The sequence below is a fragment of the Chenopodium album genome, chromosome 6 (assembly GCF_948465745.1).
Source record: "Chenopodium album chromosome 6, dcCheAlbu1.1, whole genome shotgun sequence".
In the NCBI taxonomy this organism is placed as follows: domain Eukaryota; kingdom Viridiplantae; phylum Streptophyta; class Magnoliopsida; order Caryophyllales; family Amaranthaceae; genus Chenopodium; species Chenopodium album.
This window is the reverse complement of record NC_137839.1, coordinates 71,443,370-71,454,304: the sequence shown is the minus strand read 5'-3', so window position 1 is coordinate 71,454,304 and position 10,935 is coordinate 71,443,370. Positions and strand designations below refer to the sequence as shown.

Sequence of the window (10,935 nt, the reverse complement as noted above, 5' to 3'; positions counted from 1 at the left end):
TACTATTTTAAAAGATCCTATCAAGTACGTTATTTAAATTCTTGCAGTTACTTTTTTCAAGATGTTCTGTTATTATTTAGTTTGTTTGTTAAAGCTTAACCTAACAAAATTTATAATACCACTATTTCATATTATTTGCAACGATTTGACATAAAGTAGAGAGGAAAAATCACTACCACAAAATGTGGAATAAGCAACACACAATACATAACTGTCAAGTTGGATAGGCGATCTATAGAATTATATAGAACGCCTATGTAAGATGAGCGTTTTATATGTCAAAAGTTATAGAGCGCCTTCCATAGTTAACCGTTGTGTTTGATTTTTATGTTATTTTAATAAAAATGTCACTTTACCTATACAACGCCTATCTTTGTTAGGCGCTCTATATTATTTTATCTATTTTTTTAAAAATAAATGAAAAATTGACAAAATAACCCTAGCACAGTACGGTATCTTCTTTCTCCTTTACCCTTATTCATAGCCGCCCATGCCCTCACTTTTCTTCTCTTCATCTTCTATGGTCCTCATTTTTTCTCCCCTTTCATTTTCTAAATTCTATAGCTTCACTCTTTCTCCTCATTTGTTCCCTTCACTCCCTCTTCTAACCCTTACTCTTTCATTTATCTCTTCTAACTCCCTTCGTTCTCCACTCTTCTCGACGATGTGCCGCCGTACGCACTGCCGCTGATGAGGCACTTTCATCCTTGCTCGGTGTCGCTTCTTCGTCCACCTAAAGCTTGTTATGGTAATAGTTAATCTCCTTGTCCCTCAATACTTTTAATTCAAATTTCTTGTTATCTTTATAAAATTTGGTTCTAATTCTCCATTAATTTAGATCTAAAATTCTGATTTTCATTTTAGATGTGGTTTTCATTTTCAATCATATTAGATCTAAAATTTCTGGTTTTTATCTTTTACTTTGTGGGTGTTTCGTGCATCGATCTCTTAAGTTTTTGTGCTCTGTTGCAGTTTTTATCTTTAGAATTTTCATCGAAAAAAAAATTGTTAGTTGTTGCGGTTTTCATCTTTAGATTTGTTTGAATTGGGGTGATTTTCGTCTTTAGATTTGTTCAGGGTGTTTTTCATCTTAGATTTTTTTTTTTCTGGTTTAATTATGAACTAATTGGTTTAATTTGTTGGTTTTAATACTCATTTATTTCTAAGTTCTTTATGTTAATTTTTTTTCTTTAGGATATGGATACTTGAAAGATGATGTTCACAAGGCGTATTAAGCTCGTTGAGTACGGAGTTTTTTTTTTTTTTTTTTGTCGATGATGGTGATGATTTTAGCTTTATTGTATCAAATTCAAAATTAATGTAATCATATATCATATATTTTTTTTTTGCAATGATTGTAATCAAATGTAATTCTATCATACAAGTATATATTGGTGTTTATGTATCACTAAATTATTATTATTATTATTATTATTATTATTATTATTATTATTATTATTAAAATAATAGTAATAATAATAATAATAATAATAATAATATATTTTTTTTATTAAAAAAGGTGAGGAATAGAGAGCGCCTATCTATGATAGGCGTTCTGTTTTTATGTAGCTAGAGAACGCCTATGCGAAGATGGGCGCTCTATTTTCCTAGTTTTTTAGTTACTTTTTATATAAAATATGAAGCGCCTATCTTAGATAGGCGCTCTGTATGGTGTTAGATATAGATAGCCTCAAAGAGGCGTTCTATAGACTTTATAGGGCACCCCCTCAGAGGAGCGCCCTACAGGCGATCTATATTGCTTGTTTTAGGCGATCTCTATTCCTTATTTTGTGGTAGTGAATGTTTAATCGTTGCAAATATTATAAAACGGAGATAGTAAATAATTAGAGGTTATATACATACTAAACAATTCATTACTTATTGACATAACTCATTTTTTCGTTTTGGTTTGATTCTATAAATGTTCTATGATTGAAGGTTACCGCAAATTGTAGTCTGACCGGGCAAATAACAAATTAACAATACAACTAACTATGTTGAAAGTTTTGTACAAGATATGTATTACATGCTTATATAAACACTCACATCGTGGTATGTTTTTTCATCTAATATATTATTTGAGCATACTAAACCTTATTACTCAGTATAATTTTTTTTTTTTTTTGAAACAAACTCGTATAATTTTTAATCAACTTAAATAGCTCTTATTAATATTTATCATGATTTACCTACCTTATCTAATTGACTAATTAGTATATATACTTCTTTTCTTGAGATGATCAAATGAAGTTCATAGATCTTTAAACTTTTTCACGGGTATTTGTAGAGTTATTGTTAGTCAATGATTCTCATCAAGAAACATAATAATTAGATTGTCGCTTATTAGATGAGCTAAATTTTATAACTTTTCCATCTTCTATTATTGTCCTTTAATTTTTGTCTTCATTCTCCCACATCCTCTTGTGAATCAATACTAATGCTCACATAACCCAACTAATTACAAGTATTATTAACTAGTACTCCCTCCGTTTTTAAATACTTGCTCCAATTCTATTTTTTGTACTATTTATTTGTCCTACTTTGACTAATGTTTGTGATTTCTACATAAGAAAAAATATAATCTTGTGAGTACTTGTCGGAATCATCTCAATGAATAGATTATTAATTTTCAATTGTTAGAATTTATACTTATTGATAATTAAAGATATTAGTGATCAAAGATTAGCATCGGCATACGTGTCCAAGAGAAATGGAGCAAGTATTTAAAAACGAAGGGAGTACTCCGGTAGTTGTTTATTTAATTTGCTATTATGCTAAACATTGAAGCATAGATTGAGAATTTTAGGTGAAATAAACATTAAACAACTACTACTCGTACTAGTTATTTTAGGCTAAGCATAGATATTGAACCATAGATAGATAAGAATTTTAGGTCAAAAGAAGGATAAGAATTTTATTTTGAGACGAGAATGTACTACCCAAGCTACTTAATTGAAGCATAATACAATATGAATTTCAAACATAAACATATTTGTTTTTTTTTTTTTTTGGAAAACATATTTGTTTTTTAAAGTAAGCTTCTTCGACACCTTAAATAGCGTACTTTCTCCATTTCGTAATAATCGCAACACGTTGACTTTTGCACTATTCATATGCTTACCTTTATATTTCTTAATAATATATAACTACAAATATTAATGGTCAAATTTATGCATTGACATGTGTGTCAGTCAAAATACTACGAACTTGCAATTATTATAAAACGGATAGAGTAAGTAACTATTTATCATGACGGTAAGAGAGGAAGTACTTTAAATTTACACCAATTATTTAAGTACTTTAATTAGAACTATCCCTCACTATTCATTTCATTTCTTCTTAGTTTGTCACTCTTTGAGTCTTTTCCCCCCTTGAAAACGAAAACTCGACCATAATTAGAGAAATATACTAGTATGAATATATGGCTGCGTTATTTAGTGAGAATTTATGATGTGCATAAATTCTACGAGTAAGGTGTAACCGTGTAAGGTCCCAGTTCAAATTGCACATGGTCTCAACTATTGCTTTACTTCGTATTTTACGTAACAAGTGGCCAGCTTTTTGCTCACCTTTTCTTCCAATTTTTGTCTCTACTTTTTTTATCAACTTTTAGTCATTTGACCTTTTATAATGAAAATAAACAAAAACAAAAAAATTAGAACAAGAAATTTTAGTTGAGAAAGTTGAGTTTACTTCCCAAACAATAACGTGGAATCCTACTCGTATTCATAATCCTAAAAACAACACTTCATTCGACTTACAAAGCAATTTCACTTGAAAAATACTTTGTAACATTTTGTATTTCTAAGTTTAATCAAACAAGTGTATAATGATTATTGACATCGAAACATTCATTATTATTTCTTATGTTTCCAATTAGAAAACAATTGTAATAAAAGTATGATTACCTCCTCATCAAAAAGAATGATTTAAGTTGAGGAAAAAAACATAGAATTAAGTTACATTGATACAAACTAGGACTTTAATATCATGCTTTTCAGGGTAATTGCAAAATTTGATAAATAATTGTGAAAATTATGTTGAATTGAATGCATCCATGCAAGAAGAGATGTGGGGATAGGAGAGCATGCCTTTATGAATGAGATAATTTAAAGGCGTAGGGCCATCATTCACTTCATATAGCAATATTGTTTTAATAAGCCTGTTCAAATAGTAAAAGTAGCCTGAACATACACTATGACTCGCATCTTCTTCCTTAACAAAATAACAAGTTGTGGTTGCCCTCATTCTCTGACCATTGAGGGTAGTCACCCTTGTCACCCCTTTCCTAGTTTTTTATTTATTACTATTTACTTTCAAAGTTTCAATCTTGTTATTGGACCAACTCAATTAAAAGATTAAGTTGATAGTTGAGGTTCAACAATATGTTTTATACTCTCTCATTCTCCCTCACTTGAGAGGCCCTTTGACCTTGAAATGTGGATGCAACACATATTCATTCATACATGGCGCGAATTAATTCCATTATGAAGGAGGGGTGGATGAGATTCAAACCCGTGACCTCATTACGTTGACTCTGATACCACGTTAGTGGATCAACTCAACCAAAAACTTAAGATGATGGTTGAGTATCAGGAATATGTTTTATAAGTACCCTATCAAATCTAAACATAGAACTATGGAAGTAGGTTGTGCAAGAACATGACTCAGCTAGAGTATTTTAGGGTTTCTGAGGCCCGTCTCGCAACTTAGTTCAGCTCACTGGTTACGTGTCATGTTTTGTCAAGGCAAAAAATGTTCAATCATGTGGCTCAGTGACGACTCATGCATGCTAGCGTACAATATCTTGTATCATGCTTGCGTACCTAAGTTAAATTTCGCTTTAATTTAACGTGTTTTACTCTGTTGATTCTTAGATTGTTTGCATCTTATCTTGTTAAGCTATTTTCACAACAAAAATAAAATAAAAATCATGGCCTAGCTAGACTTGAATTCATTACCGTTTTCTTTATTCTCTACCAATGTATGATAACATTCTCCATCTTTTCCTCCTAAAAGAAGCAAAGATGTAAGTAGCAAAGCTAGAAATGAGTATTAGCAACAGATTTTAAAAATGATTAAATTGGTGTAAGGGGTAATCTGATTTACTGAACTGAGCTGAATTTAACTAATTGGAGCTGAAGTGAATATTTTATGAGAGAAGGAAATTAGAAACTAAATTGAATTGAATTGAATTGAACTGAACTGAACTTCTGAACTGAATATTTTATGAGAGGAGGAAATTAGGAACTAAAATGAACTTAACTAATTGGAGCTAAACTGAATTGAATTGAAAATTAGCTGAAGAGAATAGGCCCTATATTGGACAATAAAAAGGCATACTTACAATATTGAAATTTAAGAAAAACAAGGTTATAAATGTGTAATGTAGAAAAATCCCCGGCTTGTTTTATAAACGACATAATTTATTAATGTTAGATTAAGTTTACGTCTATAATGTACAATATAAACAATTTGAAAAGAATGAGTACAACTTAAAAGTCAAAGTACAACTTAAAAGTCAAAGAAACACAAGGTTACACTGTAAACAATACCTTTAATTTAGTTTAGATAAATTAAGTTAAAATAAATTTCATAAGCAACATAATTTAATAATGTTGTGGTAGATTAAATTTACTACTACAATGTAAAATGTAGACAATTTGAAAAGAAGAGTACAACTTAAACCAAACATGATTTAGCTTAAAGGTCATGTCCACTGGGGGCTCTTGTGGGTGAGGATTCCATTATCCTTCCCTCTCACTTTCAAATGAATTTGACCTAGCTAAGAGAGGTATCGATTCACTAGAAATTGTACAGCTTAAAAGTTAAAGAGACATGTACAATGTTAAAAATAGCTTGAATTTATGAGGCAAACAATCAAATACAAGTTTATGTGCCAGATAAACGAATTTTTGTTAATCTGGTGGTATTTTTGTAAATATATTGAAAAAACTTGGTCATTTATTCAGTACTTTTGGTGAGTTGTCCAATTACAACGTGCATTTAGAAAATTACACATGTATCCCTCAAGTAGTATATGAACCTCTCAATTGGTACTTGAAAAGAGATATGTACCTCTCCACTGGTACTTGAAAAAGACAATTATACCCCCATGTTTATATGGGGAATTAACTGGGCACAACTCGAATTTATTTACTACAATTGTGATTTGTCCCACAATAATTGGCACAATCAAACTTGACATGTATGCCACTGCAATAAAAATAAATATATTAGTATTAAAAATATACTCCCTCCGTCCCCGAATGATAGTCACTTTTTCCATTTTTGGACACCCAAAATGTTAGTCACATTTTCACAATTTTTGTTCCCATACAATAACACAAAATTACTTATATGCCCTCAATTTTTTTGGCTTTATTATCTGTGATACCCAAAATACCCTTAAAATTGTATTTGTACTTGTGCCATAATGAATGAATTGTCTCCCTTGATTTTTGGTGTTCTGAATATTTTTGTAACGTTGCTTTCTCTCTCTTAATTTCTCTCTCTTCTTTTCTCTCTCTTCATTTCTTTGGTTTTCTAGGTTCTTCCATTGAAGAACGACTCATTTCTTCATTCTCTCTCTTCAAATTGAGCAAGTTGGGGTTCAAAATCGGCGGAAAAATTGTTGATTTTTGCTGTACGTGTTCGAACGAATCAAAGCCCTCAACTAATTTTGTGAATCCGCCCTTTTTAAAGGTGATAGGTATCGTTTTTTTTTCGATTTCCTGTATATTTAATTATTGCAATTTTCTCTTCTGAGTAATTTGATTATATGGGGTATTTCTTGATTCTTTATGATGTTTTACTGAAATAATTACATTTTTCGGATTATTTTTGCCGATGTTTACTTCTTTGCCATGGATCTTGATTTCGTTCAATGCTATGGAGTATGATTTGGATTTAAAATATCTTCCCCTAAATCATGATTATATTGTGAATATTTTTATTTGTGATTTTGTATGTTTGCCCTAGAGTAAGGTTATCTGTTCAATTTTGTGAATTAGGGTTTCACTGTTCACATGATTTTGGGGTCACTGTTCAATTGCATGTATATTTATCTATTCAATTGCATGTATACTTCACTATTCAATATATGAGAGCTATGACTTATGAAACAATGTTAGAGGTTTAGTTATGTATTGTTGACATTGTTATAACATGAGTCCTTTTGTTTGAATGCTTCATGGTTGAAACAGGAACAAATGACTCATTGTTATGCATCTTGAGTGATTGTATACTCATGTTGGTTTGATGTGTGGCTGTCTTTAGTACTTGTGTATGTACTCATATAATGATATTGGTTTGATGTGTGGCTGTCTTGAGTACTTGTATACTCATATAATGATATTGGTTTGATGTGTGGCCGTCTTTAGTACTTGTGTACTCATATAATGATATTGGTTTGATGTGTGGCTGTCTTGAGTGATTGTACACTCATTTAAACATGTTGGGTCAATGTAAACTCATTTACACTTGCTTTTTTGATGGTTGGCTGTCTTAATTGGTTACATGTTGATTAAGTCATGATTGAGTGAGTCCCCTGGTTGCTTTTCAGGTTGCCTGTGACCATGAGTCAGTCCCCTGGTTCAAAAGAATCACACTCTCATCATACTCACAGCTATGAAATGTATAGAAAGCAGAAGGCAAGTAGAGAAGAGGTTGATAAACCATCTAATTCTCCAGCCAAACCACCAAAATCTCCAGCAAAACTCCCATCTACCTCTAATGTGAAAGCTCCTGCCAACTCTCCTGTCAAATCCTGTGTTCCCATTCCTTTGGACCAACAAACTAGTTCACTTGCTAACAGGATATTTGCTGATTCCAGATCACACTACACATCTGAGTCCTACCAATGCACTGACCGTGACTGTGAATTAGGCAGTGGCTGTGATGGGGAGCACAGTTACAGCAATGAGACTTTGAGAATTAGATTTGGAATTGTCCCAACAGGAATGCCTCCTGCAGACTCTGACTATTGGCCTCATAATTGGTACAGAAGGCAATGCAGGAAGAAGGGTTTGCCAAGACCTTATGACAATGTTGACTCAGACTTCTCATACTCCAATGATGATGATGGTGGTTGCTCCCCTTCTAAGTTGCCTATGTCCCAGAGAAAGGATTCTGATAATGAATCTCACAACTAAGTTTCAGAATGCCTTGGTGTTATTTGTTGTGGTTTCTTTTGTTTTCTAAGATTGGGGATAATTGAATGTGATGGTTGGTTGTATTTAGAACATGAGGATTATCTTGTTGGTTTTGTTTTTTTTTTTTTGTTGTAGTTGATGATGATGATCTTTGGTAGTCTTGTTGATATGCTCTTTTGGGTTGAGTTTTAATTTTGTTGCCTATTATCATGATATGTTGGTTGGATATGCCTTGTTGGTTGCCTAAAATTATACTTGTATACTCATGTTGGTTTGATGTGTGGCTGTTTTGAGTACTTGTATACTCATATTGGTTTGATGTGTGGCTGTTTTGAGAACTTGTATACTCATGTTGGTTTGATGTGTGGCTGTTTTGAGTACTTGTATACTCATGTTAATTGGTTTGATGTGTGGCTGTTTTGAGAACTTGTATACTCATGTTGGTTTGATGTGTGGCTGTTTTGAGTACTTGTATACTCATGTTAATTGGTTTGATGTGTGGCTGTTTTGAGTACTTGTATACTCATCTTGGTTTGATGTGTGGCTGTTTTGAGTACTTGTATACTCATGTTGGTTTGATGTGTTGCTGTCTTGAGTATATGCCTAGGATGAGGTCTGTGATGATATTTTGTTTGTGCATTTAGAAGGCATATAGGATCTTGTTCATGTCATTTAGACCACAAGGTACCATCTTCCTCAAGGAATTTATAAAGCATGATATAAGTTTTATTTGGCTGCTCAATGTGCCTATTATGATAAAAACTTTAAAATCTGAGACCTTTTGTCATAACATGTCCTTACACTTAGTGTGTTATTACCAATGGGATATATGTTTAGATGTTCAAATTATTGACCACTTCACAATTATCCCATTAGGTAATAAGACATTATGTGAGTGAATGTGATTTGATAAGGTCAATGATGAATGATGGGAGTATGATGTTAGGAGGCATTTTGTTTTTGCCATATAACATGTATTGTGTTTTGGTTTCCTGTTTGGTTAGATGAGATTGCTTGTGTGTCCTTTGTGTGAGCTTGTATTCCACAATATAAGTCTTCAATGAATATGCACTAAATGCCCTGAGACCTTGTGTATGTTGTAATTTAACTTATGATACTTATGTTGTTCAACACTTGGGGTGTGTAAGTAGTTTAAACAATGGTATTTACCTATTTATACACTCCATCTGTTGAAACAACATAAGGTGTTGGTTTTATTTGACAATGATGAGTCTTTTTTTGTTGAGATGCCCAACTTTAAATGCCCTATCATTCTGCTGTCCTTAGAGAATAACTCAGACTACTCTTGAATTATTTTCTTTGCTGACTATGGATTGTGTGTGGATGTTTGGTTGGTGTGTCAATGATGCTTGGGGACAATCTGAGTTAACAATAAAAGAGTGCAATGACATTTTTAGAGAACTTTGTTTTCCAAAATAAAATGCATGTTTCATTCCATAATAAAGGATTTGATTACATATTTATATTCACCTAATGTCTTAAGCAAAAGATAAGAACAAAAAATAAAAATAAACATGCCAAATTTTTTTACACTTGACCCCTATTCACTACTCTGCATTGGCATTTGAAGTAGATGCCTCATGATCATTGGCCATAACAGGCCTATATGCCTCTGTGTTTGGTCTTTCTTGTGTGTTGTGCTCTTCATTTGCTTGTGTGTTGTCAATGTTGACCTCTTCAGTGTCTTGCTCATCATCTGAGTCTGGCTTGTCCATGTACACTCTCTCCCATGCATCAATCACATCCCACATAGGAGCTTCTATAGGATCTTGTAGCCTTCCCTCTCTTTCCAGCTTATCTTTGTTAACATGTGGAGGTTCAAATCTGTTAGAACCTTTACTTTTCAAAATTTGGTTCATTGTGTGGCACAAAGTTACCCACACCTTGAACAGCCTATTAGGAGGTAGCTCACTAAATGCATCTTCAACAGCCTTTATCAACTGGTCTGGTGTCTTAGCCATTTTCTTGTGTTGAAGTGATTGGATGCTTCTGAAAAAGCCCAAATCCAGAACATTCATGTCTGGACAGTTTGGTGGTTGTTGAGTTAATATAAAAGTGAACCCTGGTTGCTCACAATGTTCTTGCCAAACTACATCATCTTGAGTAATATGTGCCTTTGCATTATCTTGCTGAATGTAGATTGTGTTGTGTTGACCAGTGCGAGGCCATTTTCCCATAATTGCTAGAATGACTTTTTCAATCAACATCCACCTTGAGACATCCCTGTTGATTGGATCAATTACCTTTGTGACCATTTCTCCCTTTTTCCTGTATTTTGAGGACCTAAGTGCTGACTCCTTTTTTGCAAATGGAAAAATGCCTATTTTCCCATAAAAAATTACTTCTTTTTCTGCATTGTACCAAGGTTTTGCAATTGCTCCTTGGAACATGAATTTTGGAATGAACTTGGCTGATTGCATTACTCTATGTGGACCTTTTTCTCCTTTTTCTAAATATGACCTATGTGTTTTTTTAGTCAGTGTAAACCATTTTTCATCAATATGTATTGTATTGTACATTGACATTTACACTCTTTTTGTGCCTGGTGAATCTCCTACAATGCTGTTGAGTATGAATCTCAGCCTATCTAATCTGTTTGCTGGTGTAAGCTTTGGCTTTAATGCATTTGTGTGAGGTCTGACTTCCCCTCTCTCAATCAGTCTCTAGATTGTGCTTTTACCAACATTTAGCATTACTGCCAAGTCCCTTTGGCATGATCTGTTCCCCATTGCCACTGCCCTTATGGCATCATTTGGAATAG

General features: G+C 32.9%; 2 protein-coding genes across 2 annotated transcripts; one reads left to right on the top strand and one right to left on the bottom strand.

Annotated features, from left to right (window-relative positions):
- The first annotated feature begins 6,543 nt into the window (after positions 1-6,543).
- Positions 6,544-8,403, top strand: LOC145635161 (uncharacterized). The gene is made up of 2 exons (XM_081686447.1): positions 6,544-6,705; positions 7,565-8,403. Exon 2 carries the CDS (start codon positions 7,578-7,580, stop codon positions 8,151-8,153), a length of 576 nt encoding a protein of 191 aa, XP_081542573.1. The 5' UTR covers positions 6,544-6,705; positions 7,565-7,577; the 3' UTR covers positions 8,154-8,403.
- Positions 8,404-9,721: 1,318 nt separating this feature from the next.
- Positions 9,722-10,699, bottom strand: LOC145637179 (uncharacterized). Its single transcript, XM_081688665.1, has one exon. It carries the CDS (start codon positions 10,697-10,699, stop codon positions 9,722-9,724), a length of 978 nt encoding a protein of 325 aa, XP_081544791.1.
- Positions 10,700-10,935: the final 236 nt, after the last annotated feature.